The 21,197-nt window shown below is 33.8% G+C and overlaps 1 protein-coding gene across 2 annotated transcripts in view; it reads left to right on the forward strand.

The window, feature by feature from the left end:
- Positions 1-21,197, forward strand: part of LOC113503498 (lachesin-like) — a 123,056-nt gene that overhangs the window by 57,993 nt on the left and 43,866 nt on the right. For both annotated transcript variants that reach the window (XM_026885507.1, XM_026885506.1), the window contains exon 2: positions 5,536-5,876. In XM_026885507.1, coding sequence (XP_026741308.1) covers positions 5,762-5,876 — 115 coding nt within the window. In that variant the 5' untranslated portion in view covers positions 5,536-5,761. The remainder of the gene's footprint in view (positions 1-5,535; positions 5,877-21,197) is intronic.

Here is a 21,197-nt window from a genome sequence, read left to right on the forward strand (position 1 = left end):
TTCACTCAGCATCTAAGTTAAAACTTATTTAGCATTCATTTTACAAAACAAAATAAACGTGACTATTTAAAAAACTCATTTCCAACCATTAAAAATCCGCTGGCGAATATCCAAATTAGATAATAAATATGGCAATGTACATTACATTTAAAGTATTCGCTCGGTCCCATCTATAAATGTTGTACAATCAGCAACAAAAGTTCAAACACAATCAGATATACAAAACATCCTGCCTTCGTGCCACAAGTTGGTATCGCTGCGATATCTATTTATTACGAGGTTATTTCCTTATCGCAAAGCCCATTTATTGCATTTTATTATTCCACTTCTGTTGCTGCCCGTACTTCGTAAACAGATGTCCCCGCCCATAAAGAGTTAATTATCGTCTAAGAATATCGTCCCCGTCGCCGGCACGAGAATAGATCCCTTGGGAACTTCGCTCTCCATTTTTTTTCGTTCCCAAGTTACACTGAAACTTGATATATTGGAAACTGATGTCTGCTTCAAATATTATATGAGACTTGACTTGATATTATTAAGGTTTGAAATAAATAATTGCTTACATGATTTTGTTGGGTATTTTCAGTTAATTGGAGTTGTAGAGACAGTTTATTATATTTTTATTGGTAGTTTGTTAATAAGCAGTTTGTTAAGATAATTTATTGTTTTGTTTTCTTGCATTTATGAGCTGTAATTTGGACTGTTTTAAAGTTTTTTTCATTTTAAACTCAGATCATAAATAGAATTTTCAGCACGATATATATCGGTAGGTTGAGATTACTTGAGGCGCGAAGAAATAAAAACGAAATGGTACGCTAATTACACAGTATTATTATTTATTACGAATCCCACAATCTTGTATTTAATCCTTGTAGATGTTTGGGGTTTAAAAAAACATTAAACTCTAATAAAAAACACACCATACAGGCTGTGATACAGGGCAAGCATTCGTGGGTCATTAGTCATTCGAAAGAACAAAATATAAAATTAAATTTATCATTTTACATCAATAAACAAAATAACTCTCACAGTGAATGGGAATCTTGCACTCCAGCGCCTGCATTCATCACACAACAATAAAAACAAGTTTCATACATACATGCCTCATTTCCGACGAATGAATGACAAATGCCATACAAAATATAAAGCACTCCTCATTTTCATTCATTTATCATTCGTCAGAGCAATATCGTGAGGATATAATAATCTTTTACAGTTGCAATCGTTGATAGCATATGCGAGGGTATGCATGCAAGCATATGCAGGAATCTTTTAACCCGTCTCGTGTCATTATGCCGTATGAAAGAGCAGAACTAAATAAAATTGAATTCGACGGATAAGTGCTGGGTTTTAATTCTTAATGGTTTCTCGTCGAGTTGTACAATAAATGTAAAATTTTATAAAATCTGAGCCTAATAACAATATACTCAAACATACGTTGGACTAACTTTATGTTACGTTTTACTTCTCATAAAACCTCAAACATTAATAATGAAGTTCAAAAGGTTAGACTATACAAAGAGCATGGTTGTGTTAAATTTATACGTCGTCATACATCATATATCATCATATACCTATACATCATCATCGGCCTAGCCTTTTTTGCGGCTTCGGCTTCCAGTCTAAGCTGTTAGACTGGAACCTGTAAGCCGACCCCAACATAGCTCATAGTTTAGCTAAGTACCAGTGTTTTACAAGGAGCGAATGCCTATCTGACCTCCTCAACCCAGTTACCTGGGCAACGCGATACCACTTGGTTAGACTGGTTGTCATATTTTCAAGCTTCTATCTGTAACGACTGCCAAAGATGTAGGAATAACAGACGGGTCCCATAATTTAACGTGCCTTCCGAAAAACGGAGAAACTGGTTATGACAAAGATGGTCACCCATCTAAGGAACAACCGCGTCAAGCATAGCTTAACCTGTGATTGATTCACTTATGCGGTTATAGCTTAGCCACGAGCTCTCAATACTCCTCAAGATCTTTATTATTAAAAGTTGTTTTTCGAGGCAAAGGGATACACGATCTGAAAAATTCAACTGTCTAGCGATACAGCCTGGTAACAACAGACAGACAGCCGTGTCCATTTATACCTTTTGAGTTCGAAATCTTAGAAACAATCAGTCTATTGCAAACATAACTTATTTTTTTAATAGTGAGAACGAGAGTATTTACAACGTAGGTACCTATTAAAACAAAACTCGACTCAATTCAAATTAGTATGGAGTAATTAAAATTTCCATACACATTTAAAAAAATAGTACCTAATACTTAAAAGAGTTAAATAAAGTTGTGTATGAAAGTTGATGAAGGTTATATTTTGTCGTCAAATAATTTACGAAATTAACTTCTGAAATACCTAATTTTAATTGGATTAGGTTTGTTTGCTATTGTTCTACGCTTTACTATGTTACTTGATTACTTAAATAGCTAAGTTTATTAAAGTTCTTATTTAAAATTAAGTTTTTGATGGATTTAAAAGAATAATCTTAAAGCAGTCAACAAAAGAGTTGATTAATTTCAATCTTAATTAAGATTAATGGTTTGCTTAATTTTACATTAACGTTTATTTAAGTGTCTACCTAATATTAAAATCAATTTACTTTTATAGGACTTTATAGGTATATGAAAATAGATATTGTTGATTGTGTGTACTATAAGATTTGCAGCTAGGGTGGTTGGATGATGAATTTTATAGCCTTTATATGTTACTATATCAAGAAACAATATAAATTAAAACCACCATGAGCACTTCCTTATTTTATTTTTTTGTTATTTGTTCGGAATCCTTACTTTCTCGAGACTAACACCAACCATTATTTTATAACACGGTACACGGTAAATTATCAATTTTAATAAATAACGATCAAATTTTATAGAAAACACATCAAACACACGTTAGAATGACTTATTATGAAGTTAACGATTGTAGAAATATCACTTAGTAAGAAGCATTGAAGAAAGGACCACATTTGCATGCCTTATGATAAAACCTTTTGAAGTAACTGTATTGCCCTTTTTATATGAAGAGCTATAAAGTGAATTGGTGCTTATGTGAGATGCCGAGTTAGCACTCCTTACCGTCCTTTCCTTAACATTAGCAATCTAAAGTGCCGTGTTTGAAAGTCATAAAACAAATAATATATAAGAAAACTTTGAGAAAACAAGATGTGGGATTTCTATGGGTCATGGGTGTAATAACAATGGATAATTTTATTTTATACGAAGCAGGGTAGATGATGGATGTTGTTCTGTAAAAGTCTAAACAGGGTAAAATGATGCACTCAAGTGGATGTATCTAAGTTCAAACATTTATTTTAAGAATAGAATGTTAATGGTTAATCGCCATATAGAGAACGATAATTATACCTAGATACCTACTTCAAAAAGTTTATTTTCTATTCAAAGCTTGACAATTTCAAACGTTACCCGTTACTCTGACATTACTCATATAGCGACCATTTAATAGAAAGACTCACCACATCTACCCTTCTTTAACACTTTAGACAGATTCCCAAATTGTATAACACGCAATCAAGTCGAAAACATCCCAAGAATGTAAGCAGGAAACAAAACTAGTGTAATTTTCATACATTAGTAAGTAAATAGAGCTGTAAACATGGTCTCGGTAATAAAACGTAAAATAAAATTGTTCACACAAGTACCGTTCCTGTAATAGGATGCTTTAAATGACGGTCCCGCGCTGTGATTCCGCGTCTTACCTGCGATAACAAGACAAGGAAAGAAAATCAGTTCAGCTACGTATATAAAAAGATATTTACATTTAAAATGATTGTCTGTTGTTTTCGTTTTATTATTTCGCAAGTTAATTTAGGTACTCTCGGACTATTAATTAAGTTGATTAAGTATTATTCTCAAAAGAACGTTTTTGCTTGTCGTCGATGTCGATCATTGATGGCTAAGTTAATATTTCAAATTCATGCAATTCCTTTAGGGCCATCTTTTACTGAAAAGGTACCGGCGCACAGCGGCCCGAAAGCAATGACTTACCAAGAATCTTAAATTGCCAGGTCGCCTCTGCCTTTGCCTAAAGCGGGAGTATGTGAGCGAGATTCTAATAAAAATCCCTGTATTTCTGGTTCTATATCCTGGTTGCTCTGATACTTACACAAACACTCATCATAAACATTTTAATTTTTATAAGCTCCGCGTGTCAAAGTTACTGGGCAGATTATTTTGATGTCCATAAATTGAATATGTACGAAACGCTCACGACAGCAGCACAAAAAAGCATATATTTTTGGTTTCGCTTGAAGACTTTGAACGAACTATTGTAACATTAAACTAGAACAAGGACATTTTATAGCATCCTTACAAAATTTTCAATGAACGTAGACCCATAATCGTAAATTATAAGATTTTTTAAAATCAATGTGAGATAGTAGTAAAATATACAGTAGGAAGTCAATGTTTTATTCTGGAATTATAAGCAAATTTTTACCCTCTGAGATACGGTTTCTGGCTCTAGAAATTCTTATCCATAATTAATTTAAAAATTATTCCGGGTGTTTAAGTATAATTTGTGTGATAAATTAGTTTTGATATTTCCGTATCTTCTTTATATTTTTTCCGAGCTTTGAAGGTCATAAGTAAAGTTTACTGTCTACTAAGCAGGTATTTTTTCATACATTCCGCCTTTGTCTTTACCCAGATTAGCGTGAAAGTAGGTTACACAACATATTTCATGCCAAATATTCCTGAAAAGAACACCTGAGACACTGTAATTACTCTTTGTTAAGCCTTTGTATCTTAACTATGAATGTTATTGTTGTTTATTTTTAATCCACGTTACTCCACTGATGGGCTTTGTTTTTCACATTCACCTATAGTTGAACATCTTTTCTCCTTACAGCAACCTCTTACGTAACTTTGTATTTACGTCTTAAATACTAAACATGGATTTTCATTGTTAGTCTGAATAAACAAGGTCAAAGGGATAGCTTTTGTGATGTAAAATCGACTTTAAAGTCATTAAGACTTTGAGTTTAAATTTATAGGTGCGTAGGCTAGTTATATTACTATTCAATTGTTTAAATTTTGACTTCCAAATTAATATGCGCTCGGCCTTTGCACCATCTGCTACCATCAGATGTGAGTTAAGCTTTAACTAATTAATAACTAGAACCACGAGTCGAAATAGATGAGTACCTTCTGCATAAATATCTCCATTATTTAGAACTAGCTGTTGCCAAGGGATCACCTACCAATCACCTGCAAATCTAAAATTTAGTATTTGAACTATCCTATGTGTTAATAAAGTTTATAAACTATTTGTGATTTTTGAGCGGAAGACTAACAAACGGCCATAAATAAAAATTTTCGCTTTTATAATACACTTATGTGCAAAATAATAGGCATCGATTAGGAACTTCTATACCAAGAAATATTTATGAACTCTTCCATTTCGTATACCACACAGATTTCGACCGACAAAAAACACTAACGATGACGTCGGTCACTAACGATGGGAACTCAACACAAACTGTCCTAACTCCATTTTCTTTTGTTACAGATAAAACAACAAAGAAATATAAAGCGGATGGCGGCAGTGTCAATGCATCGTATACTACACAAATTACTTTTGTCGTACGGTATAAATTCGGTACAGTAAAAGTGTTCGTCGTAACTGTCGCATAACGTTCAGTGTCGCTACGACTTTTGTTTCGAGCTACAAAGTGGTGTTGTGATGTTGCGACTTTCGCCTATAAAGGGCGGCATTGCCGAAAATTTGGCTGTGTATGAAGATGGGCCATAAAAGTGAATTATTTTGCTCCCGCGGTGGCAAGATGCTACTTACACTGTATACGGCGCTTCTTCTCTGGAGGATAGACTGCGTCGTGGAGAGCACCAAAGGTAATATCACGAATATTCAATGATCCGAGCATAGCGCATGGTTTATATAGAATCGACGTGGAGTTATTACGGTAACTTCAATTTAGAAGTTGATAGGTTTTGCGGCGAGGAAAAGTAATAACCAATCATCCGTCTGGTATTTTCTACATTTTATTTCGATTGCTAGGTTAAGGCCGAAACGAAGATAATTGGTTTCCGTTCCGTGACAGCTTTGTTTTTCACGACAAAATGTTTGGAATGAGTTTGCTCGACTAATAGACCTATTGACCGATTGTGGGCGCCCACTAAAGACAAGCTCCGCTGGAATGCTACGTCATAGGTGGCAGACATTGGTCAATTTACTTTGATGATCAGAGGTCCCACTTTATTTTATTTCTTATTTTATCACAATGCCTCACATTTTTTCTGTTCTTAGAACAAAAAGTATAAAACGTACACAGTACAACAGCAGACATAACGCGGCACTCACCCATACATGAATACATACATATGTATGCCAGTAAAACATAACGCAGAGGTGTCCTTCATATCACAAATGTTTTAACCCGGACCGCAAAAAATCCCTATCTGTTATTTATACGAATGTGCTTTATGTATACCCCGGTCAAAATAAAAGGGAAATGTCATATTTTGTATGTATGGCCGGGGACGCAGCCTAGTGGCAGATTTCGAGTAATTTCTTGCCCACGTGTCGGCAATATGTATTTCATTTGTTTACTACGAATGTTGGGCAAATGTAGCCTACGCAGGGATCTAAGGGATTATGGAGGATTTGCCTATAAATGGATGGGCTCTTGTTACGAACTTTAATATAAAATCTCTCCGGTAAGGAATAAATTCGTTACTGAATTACGTTTAGGGTTAAACTTTGCTTATAACTCTACCTTTCAAATAAATCGACTCCAATAAAAATCTGTCGAAAACCTTTCTTATATTGTTTTCTCTGGAAACGATTTATTTGTCATCTCCAATTTCTCACAAAATAAATACGGCCAATTTAATCAATTTCGTAAGTATGGTTCTGTGTTGACAGCTGTCAAGGGGGTTTTCGATTACCTGCACATTGCTACGAGTAGGTGAAGTAATGTGAGATAATTCGTGCTTATTTGCCAATTTGACCTTAAAGAGAAATAATGTTAAGATTCATTTTTCTTTGGAAGTCTTGTTTGATATTTTTATTGTTCATATTTAGGTCTTTGTGAGGAAGCCAATCGTTATGCCTTGTCAGGAGCAATTGAATAGAAAAGAATTGAGATTTATGGATAATGTCTTAGTTGTGAGGTAGACATTTATACTTCGAGAAGTAGATTCAGTCTTTTGTATAATTAATTTAGTATCGTTATTAATAAGGTATTTAATTTGAGCTGTAAATTATTAAATTCATACATAACTAAGTTTAAAATAATAACAAGGCACAAGAGGAAACACATACATGTTAATGGCATATACACAAAAATAGACCTCTCTTCAATTCATCCATAGCCCAAAAACTTCATTCCACACAAAATACACACGATCTTCATTATCACCGAACATAGGCTAAAATTAACCCAGTCCGGAATTAGCTAGTATATGATATTGGCAAATACATTCAGTCAAAGGCCTAATGAAGTTCAACTCGATATTGAAACAAACCAAAATCGTGAACATTATATCTATCTGAGGATTATTTGCATGTAACTGTTACCCTTTAATATAAGCTTCAGAAACCCTACTCAGTACATTAATTAAAATATGAATTGTTAAACGTTCTGAAAATGTGTTATTATGTTTTGAGAGTAAATTAATATAGCTAATGGTGTAATGGCGATGAAGTCTGGAAGTATTTACGTAGATGTAAGATTATGTGCTTAGCAATCTTCGTTAATGTGCGCTGAATAAAAGATAAGCTAAAGCTTAATGCGATATAGGAAGGAAGGTTTCGACGAAGTCTTTAGCGCAATTTACTTTAATAAAATACGAAACTAAACGAGAGACAATGTTGATATTCATAAAACGTTCATAGCAGATAATATATATGAGTAATAGATCCCTTTTATTGTGTCTCAGTATTGGCAACTGTGATCGATGTATACTGTATAAAGGTTTTACAAAAGCACACCTACAAAGTATCCTTTCATCAGCTTTATCTATCGTTATCATGAATCACTAGTCATCAAACGCACCACACTAAATCGTAGTATTATTTTATAGCATAATTCAAAGGCAATAAAATAACGCCGAAGCATCTAAAACCTTGAACTCGCAATACGAAAAACAATAAACACGCCCCTTTATTGCCCGACGTGGGACAACACTCGGCAATAAACTGACTTCACTAGTGGATACAAATCTGAATTGTGACGCAAGCATAAAACATTCATGTAGCAACAGCGCTACTAGCCCACCGCGCAAGGCACGCCCTCGGGACCGACAAAACGTAACGAACCGACCTCCACCATCCTTTTATGTCCCAGATACATTTTTCTGCCTGCCAGACACGGGGTTGTCTTCGGATAGATTATTTATGTTGTCACACCACGTCCTCAACAAAATGCTATTTCAAAAGCAAAAAGTCTTAGTCTTTATTTCCATACCCCTAAAGCGCAGAGCTATAAAATGTTTATAGTATACAAAAGACTATTAAATCAATCACGTTTTCAATGAAAGTGGTATTAAAGAGAAATCCGAGGAATAGCTTGCTCACCTTCGCAAAAAGTCGGTCTGCGGCAAGGCTTCCACTAATTCTGAATTTAAATGCATGAGATCGAATAGGTTCACGCAGAGTGGATCCCGCGTTGAGTTTTCCGATTGCCAGTGCTTATGTATTTAGAAGAAAAATGGGACTTTAGGTCGTACTTCAGCTTTTACAAAGAACCGTTATCAAAAGAATCTTTTGAATAGATTTACATACGCGCGGGACGAACACATCACCCTCCTTTTGTTAACACTGGAACAATATTGTTTGAATCGATAGTTGTCATTAGTTCTTTGTAGCTGACGCTTAACTTTGATATTGTGTTTTGTTTCTATATAGTGTATCTATGTATCTTCTTTTAGGTACAGTTTATCTATATATATACATATACCTATCTATATCAACTCGCTTCCGTTCATTATAAGAATAATTGTCCTTGGCGCCCTGGGAATCAAAATGATTACTTTCTCTTAGCAATAAAGGCATACGTCCAAAATATAATTTTTTTTTTATAGTCAGATTAAAAATTCATATAGCTGTCTCAATATCGGGACCGACATATCCAACCCACGGTATCACATTTAAAACCAAAAAATAAAATCCGATTTATATTTCATTCCAAAAAAAAGCAAATCCGATTATTTTTTGCCAGCCATTACAATATAATTTACGGTCGGTGTGAAAGTAACAGATGTCTAGTGCAAGATAGATCCAGCCGCATTTAAATAGAGGCGAGCTGTCGTTGACATAAAGTGCCATTGTGAGCCACCCCAGTTGAGAAGGGCGCAAAAAAGAGCTCCTTTCTAATTGTTTGCACATTTCGCTCCCTGTGGCCCGCACGCGTCTCTAGTGAGGGGATGTTGATATTACAGTTCGGCAACTGGCAATTAATATTTAAATTTCGTCCTAACTACGTGTCGTATAATTTTGCATGTGCGTTTTCACTTGGGAAAAAAATGTGCGAAATAATGTTCTGGCTGGTTTTGACCTGACATGTTTTTAACAATATGATTACTAGCTAGATTACACATGAAGTATGCCTCAAATGCGGTATGCAGTTATGATTTAACCTATGTTCAAATTCTTTGAGAACTATAATTATTTTCGCCGAAAATCTTATTAATAGCTCCTGTAGTTTCTGTATGTAATACAAGAAAAAAATATCCCTCGTCACGTCCGCGTCCCTATTCTAAGTGCACACAGTGTCAATCCATCAGTTCCCCTACACATCTATTGTGTTTCTAAATCACCATTGTTGCTCGAAGTGGCTATTTCTGAATCATTTTTCGCGACCCCGTCGACCCCCACAAGAAAATTGCCTCAGATTATTTTATCAAACGTTGTGCGAGATTTTTTACCGCGCAAAGTAATGGACGTCATTATGTAAGAAAGAAGTGTCAAGTTAAAGTAAATTCGTTGGACATTAAGCTGTTTAAATTAAGGCGACTTATGTTTTGATGTTTCCTGACGTTGTTATTTTGCGTTAAATTTATTTTATAATTAGGACGCTGGTTCTAGGTGGCGTGGAGTAAGGGTGTTTTAAAGCATGGGAACCGTTTTTCGGAGAAAATGTATTTGATAAAATTTTGTTGAGTTCTGGTCACCAGATGTGTACCGATATATTTTGGTATCCCTGAGGTAAAAGCAAATGTGTTATTTAAAGTAAAAAATTCTAAAAAACATCTTAATGAACTTAGCTAGATGAGTTCAATGTGCTCACTCTTACTTGATTTCTAGAAGAAGTATGTATTGTTATATGTGTTTACTTCATGTAAAACACATAAAAACACTTTCAAACACATTCAAGATGAGAACATTCAAGGTCTTATTCAATTCAATTTATTCAAAATCATCAATTAATGTAAAAAACAATTATTATTTCCTACAATTGAAAAGGGTTTCTACGTAAAGAATAAATTATAAATAACTGCTATCATTAGGGAATTTCACTAAAAAACATTTTCACACAGAATAATCGGTGTCATGTGCTATGTAATTGTTTCCTTATGAATTTTAAACATTATACGGTGTAGTGCAGGAAATTTAGGAACTTGCTGCAATGCCTTTGAGCTCACTACGTATTTTCATAACGGGTTCTAATTGCAGAACATAACATTACCCTCGCAATATGCTGTACCGCATATTAGTAATAACATTTAGTTTTACTATTATAACAACAATTACTTCGTGGAATTGTACAGAGCATAACATTATAATTTACCGCGGTTATTGTTCTATTAAGATAGAGCGGGCCTTGCTGAACACGCCTTTAGGTAAATATGCAATCCCGTTAATTAACCCATCAAGTTATGTCTGAATTTACAGTGAAGATTGATTCATTTGTTCATGTGATATATTAAAATGTAGCCTAGGCAAGTAGCCCCTATTCGAGGGGTCGTGGGGCCATCGATATAGCAAATCTTCGACTCAACAGCCAATCCATTTAGCGTGTAATAAATCACCGGAGGAACACCCCAGCAATGTATCGAGGCTATTATCAGGGGTATTCGTGCGTATGCCCCTACAGTACCTCTGTCAGACGTGCAGGGCGACGACAATTTGATTACGTCATTACCCCATGCTGGCTCCCATTGTAGCATTCTCATCGATACGTTTAATGAACTACGTCACAACATTATTTATAGTTACGACTCCCTTATGATTCCAGAAGATTCCCTTTAATCATGTTTTTTAATTAGCGTTTATTAAGTTTTGCTCGTGTAACAGGAAAAGTAATTAGACTATATTTTCTGTTGGGTACTTGAATAAGGCGAATAATTAATTTCAGTGGTGATTCTGCTAAAGTGTGTACGGTTTTGTGTAAAGAATATTGTTTGAGTTATATTTGAAAAGGAGCGTGATTCCAACATATTATTTGTTCATAAAATGCTTCATAAATTAATGGCTTTTGTTTCTCTTACAAGGCGTAATGATATCTTTCATATAATGATATCTTAATATATTATAATAACGGCCACTAAACGTATGGTAACCAAACAAAATGAAAGTATCTTAAAAGTATTTTTTTTTATTTAAATTAAAAACTTTTTTTAAAACAACTTCATTATCCAAAAAAGCCATTTTACGAGAATCTAAATTAAATTTTACGCGAAGTATTAAATGCAAGGCGCCTTTCGGATTACAATACTTTCTTCAGGCGCACTCGTTCATCAAGTTATGCAATTTTCCTGAAACGTGCATTACATTTAACAAATCTCGGCTGAAACTCCAGTTTCAGACGTAACGTACGAGCTCTCCGTGAGAATTAGTATCGCAATAGTTTCATTTTCAGTTTCCATGTATTTGTTAACATTTAATGACAAAACTTTCAGGGTTCGTTCCCGTTTTATTCAACGATAAATTAAACGCTGTGTTACGAGCAAATTGTTTGTGTATTGTTTTGGTACAGGTTAAATAAATTAGACGGAACTTTATATGGGTATAAAGTTTGGTTTTAATTAATTATACTTTTTTATTATATATAACATTCAAAGGTTATTAGCACAATTAACGCAAACTAAAGCTTGTTCTCGGTAATTTGCTCTGGTGGAAAATGTTTATCTAAGTAGACATTAGCCTGTTAGGATTCAAGTAAGTTCTTTATAAGGTATTCGTAAAGTTTCCAAAGAAATTTTCTACTCTTTAGCGGTAACTTTGATGCAGTTTTGTTAGAGAGTTAGTCATAATGAGAAAATTTGGTTCATCACCGAACTATAAATACTTGTATTTTTAACCATCTTTTATGTTTCATCGATTTTTTTAGTACATAATCGATACATAATAGAAATACTGCCATTATACTGGCCGTTTGATTATAAGTAATATTTTTTAATTTTTTACAACTTTTACCGCTAATTTCTCGTCTTAAAATAGCTGTTTAATAATAACGTTATAAAGCAGACCACCTCTCAACCATTACGGATCATTTATATCTATTAGGTAGGAAAAGTTCCCGAGGGTCGGCGAAAGGAAAACTTTTTAAATTTGGTTACGATACTTGATGTCACTGCTCTAATCAATCTTGTAATTGATTTGACGAACGATGAGTAAAGTGAAGCTTCCGTGGATTCTGTATATTCGTAGAGAAAATTTGTTATTAGGGATTACCCTAATAAAAAATAACAATTAGGTTATTTTTGTAAAAGTTGACTGCTTTTGACGGAGCTTGTTTTAAACAGGATTGAAGCCTAAATCAACCGCAATATACCCAGATGGAAGAAGTCGACTCTTGGTCTATATAAGCTGTTATTTTTCCTGTATTATTATTCCAATTATAATCAAGTGCTCCAAACTAGAATAAGTGCCGACCGAAAAACGAGCGAAGACTCACATCATAACAAATAATAAAAAGGAGGTGAAGCTTTTAAGTAAGTTAAAGGATAATTTTTTTTATATATGTGTCATTTTTTAAAAATTGTTAAGTCATGCTAAGGATCATACATTCCAGATTCCAGATTCTAATCTATTTCCAATTACTCCCATTCATGAACATTAGCTAAAAAGCCATTACTTACAATTCAAGCTCATGCAAATTTGCGCATAATAAGATGGTGTAAAAAACACCAGAAAACAAAAGACTATCGAGGGCTGAAAATAGAACCGCTGACTAGCAGATTAAGGTGGAGCTTGTTAGGTTTGCAGCAAGATGAGCGATCAAGTGTGCGCCCTCACCCCGGTGAACTAAAGACTCACAGTATTTTACATTCAATCGATATTTTATGTAAGCATGCATTTTTGTGGTTTCATTATTTTGTAGCTTTTAGGTATTGTATAAAAATTAGGTTAATAATGTGTTACGTCTTAAAGGGGGGTAAGAAAATCAGGAGTCGTTAAGAGCCATTGTCTTGCTTTTGAAAGGCATGATTAATTTCAAGAACACATTCATAATATGTGTTCATTAAATTATTTAAATAAATTTGGTGAATGTGTTAAACAGTTTGAAGATACCGTTGTCATCAAAATGTAATCATGAACACTCATAATTCTGCAATTATTTATATATTTGGACTACTTTAAAATCACTTTATAAGGATCCACTCAAAATATATTGGACTTAGTTTACAAAATTTCTCCACATTTGAAGTCAAAGAGTATGTTTCACATTTCCCTTATCCTGTTTACCTTACCCCAACTAGTGCATCCGACAAACTGATGGGGTAATTAGCTAAGTGGCCGTTTAGGGACCGCTCGAGAAAATGAGCCCAGTATTTTAAGGTTTTAACATTTTATACGTAGTATATATATATACGGTATACGAAGGATTGAAATAGATATACCAACACAAAAACGCGGATGACGTAGCGTGGCAGTTTAGGTTTAGTCAGTAAGAGTCTGATACTACCCGGTCCCTTCTCCATGGGAGCGGGTGTCACCCTAGCATAGCCTTGTTTACCCACAAAAAAATATGTCTTCTTTTGACATATGAAAACTACGAAACTCAGAAAATGAAAGCTAAGTTCTATTATTCGCAACAATATTCAAAAAGCGGTCCTTCATATTGTGAATGTGCAGTAAAATATGAAGGAGGAATAAATCAAGTCACACTTATTTCGCTTGAATAAGATGCTCTACTTCCTTTCGTAATGCTATCGACGGAACCACGGGTCATTACACTTCGCACTCACTTTTGATAGTAAGAAGCTTACACTATGAAATTTGTAAGAAATATTCGGAACATTTTATCATTACTATTGCTGTTAATGTGAAACAGAGATTTTTTTGTTAAAACCAAGCTGTTCGCTTAAGTTATTTTTGAGTTACTAGCAGTGATCATAATATTGCATTATCACGCAAACCACATGCGTGTAAAATTGTTACCTTAATCGAAACTGGGAAGTTGTGCGGACCCTTGTTGTGCGGGTCGAAGATTCAATTCCCATGGAAAAGCATCGACAAAAACTCCATATCTACATAAAATTTTATTGATCTTTAAAAAAACTGTTCAAGCGACAGGTGATAATAAAAATTAAAGTTTGTAAAAAGCCGATAATTTAGGCCTCGATTCAAAATATTAATATCCATCTGTTGTTTTGTGGAAATAAGAATAGATATTTTCGTTCTATTTAAAGTGTCAGACAGTTTCAATCACAGCTTTCGTAGACTTCTTTGCAGAGACTCGACGCGACAGGTTTTTCCGATGTCGCTTATCTATTTTTAAAGATATTGGATCGTACTCGTAGATAAGTGCTTTCATTTCTGTAAATGCGAATTCGTTTTACAAAATTATATGAAAACACCATATCGTCTTTTACATTTGTTCAGAGTATTTCATTATTAAGTTCTCTATATTACAAAGAACAAAAAAATAGAACACTGCATTAGAGATAAGTGAGCTAAAAACAATCTAATAGAGCAAGAGCCCGTGAACCCCAGACCTTCGTTATTTTATAAAAGCTGAAAGTTTGTCAGCGCATACTCCCAACCCAGGTAAGAACGATGGACCATTATGAAGTTTGGGTTATAGTGGCTTAGGCAGGTAAACGGTACTAAAGGTGTGTAAAATACCGATCTAAATTCGTCAAATAATAAAGTGCGATTTTTTGATATTATCTTCAGAATATTATTAAAAATCACGTTATTCATTGCCAGACACTTAACATCGTGGCAACCCCTTGCCAGACACCCTTAATGTTCATGAAATTATAGTTTAACTTACGTTATAGTATAAAAGCTGATTTTTATATATAATACTTGGGTAATAAGTAGATGATGTTTCCTCATTAGCCAGACATTTTTTATAGTTCCAACCCCTTGCCAGACAAGCATGTAGGGTAGCTGTAGGAGCGAGCGCGAGGCAGTATGTATATGAGTGAGTGCGAGTGAGATGGCGAGTTAAGTCTACCGCGATCCCTCACTGCGCAGTTGTTATTTCTACTGCGCATGTATTGTTTAGTACTCAGTACATGTTTACATCAGCTAAAATAATATAATATAGCATGATACGTAGATTATATGTTTACAATTTGTTTATGTGACTTTTTAAATTAAAGTGATTTTGTATTATAAAAACAAATCATAGGTGATACATTAATTTGTGTTATTTGCAAAAAAAAGTAGTGATAAATAATATTTTATAGTATGATACGTAGATTATAAGTTTACAATTTGTTTATGTGACTTTTTAAATAAAAGTGATTTTGTATTAAAAATAAGTCATGGGTGATACATTAATTTGTGTTATTTGCAACAAAAGTAGTCTCAAAATAACATTATTTTCTGACGAGACATTGAAAAAATGTAAATTAATTTTAAAATTGCGAAAAAAACATAACCTTAAGTACAATGACATCATTTTTCCACGTGAATACACAGAGGGTGGCTATCACAGGGAATGTTACAAATCATTCACAGGGCTAATGAAAAAATATTTTACCTCAGAACCAAAAAATTCTCAAAAGATTGTTGAAAGAGAGCAAGAAAAAGAAACATTTAAAGACGTTAATACATCAACGTTAATACTTGTAGCATCATTAACCTATTTTTAATTAAATTTTTGAAAAATATTTTATTTTTTGGCTTTTTTTTTAAACCTGTTTTTGATAAAATAAATTAATTTTTTTAACAATTTAAGGTAATTGTAGCATCGAATGTCTTTCCTTAAGATGTTTTTAAAATTTACATAGATTATTAGTTAAATAAATCTGCGCCAAAAAGTTTATTTGCATGAGTCATTCTAATCACAAATCTCTTCTTAAGACATACAATGTTTGTCTGGCAAGGGGTTAGAACTATAAAAAATGTCTGGCTAATAAGGAAATATCATCTAATTATTACCCAAATATTATATATAAAAATCAGCTATTACACTTTAACGTAAGTAATGATATAATTAATGTTATTCTTATCATTCATAACGAATATTTAATTAATAATAATTGAAGATAGCACATATTATTGTTTTAGTTGATGTAAGCATGTATTAAATACTAAACAATACAAACGCATCTCACTCGCACCCACTTATATACATACTGCCTCGCGCTCGCTCCTACAGCTACCCTACATGCTTGTCTGGCAAGGGGTTGGAACTATAAAAAATGTCTGGCTAATGAGGAAACATCATCTACTTATTACCCAAGTATTATATATAAAAATCAGCTTTTATACTATAACGTAAGTTAAACTATAATTTCATGAACATTAAGGGTGTCTGGCAAGGGGTTGCCACGATGTTAAGTGTCTGGCAATGAATAACGTGATTTTTAATAATATTCTGAAGATAATATCAAAAAGTCGCACTTTATTATTTGACGAATTTAGATCGGTATTTTACACACCTTTAGTACCGTTTACCTGCCTAAGCCACTATAACCCAAACTTCATAATGGTCCATCGTTCTTACCTGGGTTGGGAGTATGCGCTGACAATCTTTCAGCTTTTATAAAATAACGAAGGTCTGGGGTTCACGGGCTCTTAGACTATAAATGTTTACCACACTTTCCCTTACGAAAACTTTCACTTAAGTCGAAGCATATAAAAATAAAATCAATATCAGAATTATCTTAGAGAATTCTGGAATTTATTTAGTATGCTTTTCTACACTCATACACAAAAAACTACAAGATTATCTTCGTTTTGTTTCACAAAATCAAAAGTTTTTATTTCAAGTAGGCCGTTTTCCAGGCACTTTCAAAACTTTAAGGTGATGGCTCTAGGTGCGCGGTTCCAAAGTGTCACTCTTATGGAGAAGAACCAGCAAGAAACTCCAAACAAATATCAAAACCATTAACAAAGAAGCAAATACAACAAATCAACGAAAACATTCAAGGAGCACAGCTTCATTATCCAAGAAAGATAAAACCCTTTACAAAATGTCCATACTCTTCCTCACATTGAAAACACAAAAATCTTGTAAGATACCAAAGTGTATTCTAAAAGCAGGACAAACATTTCTATGTATACAATCCATTAAGCACTCTTCGTGTAAATACCAAGGTCGAAAATTACTTACGTGACTAAAACAGAAGCTTCTTAGTACCATAATGCTACATTAAGCTATCCATAAACCTCGAGTGTACAATATAGGGATAACATTGCTTTTTACGTAAAACACAATCAAAACGATCAAGCAGGTTTGTTACACACCTTACTTGTTTGTTGATAACGTTTGATCCCGTTTGAAGGTCCCATCAAATGTAACTCTTGTGCCACATAAATCAAAAAAACTGTGCTCATGTTGTGTCATAAGTGAACTTTAATTTCTCATTCTTCGTACCTTAAAACTTCCTCAAATCAGCTTCGGCAATGACAAAATTTGACGAAAACTTTCTATCAAACAAGTTTTAGTCAAACCATAACCTAGGCGTTTGAGTCAAACAAGTTTGATCGTTTTGTCGAGACCTTTAGCCCTTCGTATGGATGACAATGTGTTGTGTAGTTCAGGAAACAATACGAGACACTTTTTTATTGAGGGTGGCGTGAAAGACGAGTAATGGATGCTTTGAGGAAAGATAGCATCTCCAGAGTTTTTGTTTTCTCAGTAGCTTGGCGGGTGGATTTTAATATTCGTTCTGCGATATACAAGTCAACGAAATCCAAGTGATCGCTTGATGGTTAGTTAATTTATATTGGTGATTTTTTTTTCTTTTAGGTGATATTCATTGGATATTATAGCTTTTGGTCTACTTTCATCACACTGAGATTATTTTTAGGATATAAAAACTTATTGTACTGTTTAAAATGTGTATTTTGAATTTTTTTTTTTTAAAACGATGAATTCCATTTTCTTTCTCTATAACAGTACGATGAAACGGCCAGTCAAGGCAACTGGTGGAAGTTTGGATAAGAACAGCTTTTCTTGCTTTTTGAACCAAAGAAGGATCAACTTGAAATTTTTCTCTAACTAAATCTATTAATAAAACATGGCATCTGGTACAAATTAACTCAACTATCAATTTGCCTGTGACTCTTGTACTAACTTCTCAATAGCAAAACCATATCCTGTCAGTAAAACCACACACGTGAATATTATCTCCATTTCCACAGAATGTCGATCGTGGTTTCATACCATTTGGAGCACAATCCAGCAATACCGTGAGTATTGAGGAACAAATTGTCATTTGACTTGAATACATATCATCCGATCGTTAAATAGTGAAATCAACCCTATTGCAACGATTTGAGATTCATTTTTGAAATTACAGCGCCCACAAACGCGGTCAACTAAAAGATAATTTCCAATGCCAGTAAACTTAGGTCCACTATTGACAATCCTTTTATATCGTGTGGGTGAAACTTGTATTCAAAGAAGACAAAAAATTCTGAAAGTTTCCAACACGTGTCTGTATAAATCTGAACAAGATATGAATAAAAAATAAGGTCTAAGGTAACGTGGAATCGAGAGCGTACCAATACGAGGTCAGGTTAAAGTCTAACCCTAAAGGCTAAAGAATTATTTATCGTATTCCCTTTTCATTTGTTGACTTATAGGTAGGAATATTTATTCTGTAATCTTTTTTAGGATTGGATTTATTTTTGGATGAATAAGAGTCTTCTTGATGGGACAAGCCCATTGTTATTTGAATTGTTGCAGCTCCTGTTGGTCAGTATCTAACATGATCACAAATCAGTGTGTCTCAGGTAAACAATTGTTTGTTTTGCAACCTGCCACGAATTTAATCAAAATAGGAGAAAAATAATGGGATGTGTGAAAAAAAAACAGTTCACTTTCCTGTACAAGCGGATGGCAAAAGGCTAGGTATAACAAAATAAAAAGCTGCCGTAGCTAGGCACCAAGTATAAAAAATAAAACAAAATCACCATCGAATCGAATTGACTGACTGAACCATCACCACGTCAGCTCATGATTAAGGACTTTGGATGGGTCCAAAATAGTCAAGCAATCCCGATCAATACATTTCATCATTTAATAATGAATCACTCTCACGAATCTTACTATAAAAAAACAAAAGACTATATGTTCAGTACCTGTATTACGACAGAATCAGTTAATCTTGATACAATATCCACACAATAACGAAGCGATATAACTAAACTATTTCCCCGTTGATGAGGGAATTAACGTCTGATGGCAGACGTTTCATCTGTCTAGTGATCGCGTGCATTCATTACACGAGTATGGAGCCCACAAGCTGATATATAGCTCTCATTGTCGCGAACTAACAACAGTCCATTCTGGCTAACGGCCCGATTTACTGACCTCGGACGCTAGTGTACCCAGCTTTCATATTGTAAGCGGGATTATTAGGTTTAGGTTGGATATCGATACTATTTGGTAACGTTTTGACTTGGTGGTATTGATATATTGGCATGGCAGGAGAACTTCAACTTAAAGTACTGTCGGAGCCTTCGGCGTATAAAAAAATTCTATCGAAATAAAAAAAGGATAGGAGTTTTATTATCTTTAAACGAAAAATTTCTGGGTATGATAAAATGCTAAACCAATTTAAAAAAATAAGAGTAATACCGTAATTACTACACGGGCACAGATGTACCTATATCATAAATGTATGCAGGTCTCGCAATCGCATAAATGTATAAAAAATTAGTTGATACAAAAACAAGAATACAGTCTTAGGACAATTTTTGTTTCATTGTTTAAGTAAGACAAAACAAAACTGTTACAACTACAGGTAGAATAAATACCTAGTGCAGAAAACAGGTACACTAAAACTAGATGGCCAGTGTTATCAACCAATAAATTAGGTATAATGTATAGGTACATAAAAATTCATTGTAACGCTTTCAACAATTTTGTGTACCTATCATAGGCTGGTATGGAAAACAATTAATATCTGAAAGCACAACCACTTTTAAACAAAGCAGATTGTTTTCAAAAATTTTGTACAAAAAATATTTGCTACGCAATGCAAAAATTGCAATTATTTCATTATTGACATTTTACTTTGTGGAATTTTAAATGAAAACGGTTGATAATAATTGCATATTAAAACCTAATTGTGTTATAGCATGGGAATTAAATATAAAATGAATTTAATTATTACTGTTAACTTAATGCGAGTCAGGCTTGCGTCTCTGAAATTTATGACCACACAGCCATTGCTGAATTTGTTGATGTAACTGGCGATAGACATACATTATCTGTGAAAATGTAAGCTTCTTAGCTTTTAAGGCGAATGAGATACAGCCTGTAGCTAGGCATACAGCTGACAGACAGCGACAGGTGAAAGATTAAAAAAAATAGTAATAGATGTTTCGTTAAACAAATAATTTATTTATTTATTTATTATCTATTTATTTATTATAAGATTCAAATTAGAACAAAAAGCGCTAAACAGAAAAGCTGGTTATATCTGCTTAACAATTTTGCAGAATGTGAGAAATAAATAAGAATGTCTCGTAAACACAGGTGAGTTTGGAAACATTAGTCCGAAGCTGTGGTACACCAACAAAGAGCGAACGTGAAACAATGACCGACGTTGTCTAATGAATACTACACTAAAGAGCTAAGAAAAATACGCAGAACTAAACTACAAAAAACTAACCTGAAATAAGAAAAACTGACAGCCAAATAGTATGGCTATTAAACTGTAAATTCACAGTTATGTTCAAATCCATATGCTTATTACAAAGTAATGATCACTTGTTAAAATTTATGAAGAAATATAACACCTGAAAACCGACTCACCGGAAAATTTGAAAGAAAGAGAATCAAAGGCGTTTAA

The sequence above is a fragment of the Trichoplusia ni genome, chromosome 19 (assembly GCF_003590095.1).
Source record: "Trichoplusia ni isolate ovarian cell line Hi5 chromosome 19, tn1, whole genome shotgun sequence".
NCBI classification, from domain to species: domain Eukaryota; kingdom Metazoa; phylum Arthropoda; class Insecta; order Lepidoptera; family Noctuidae; genus Trichoplusia; species Trichoplusia ni.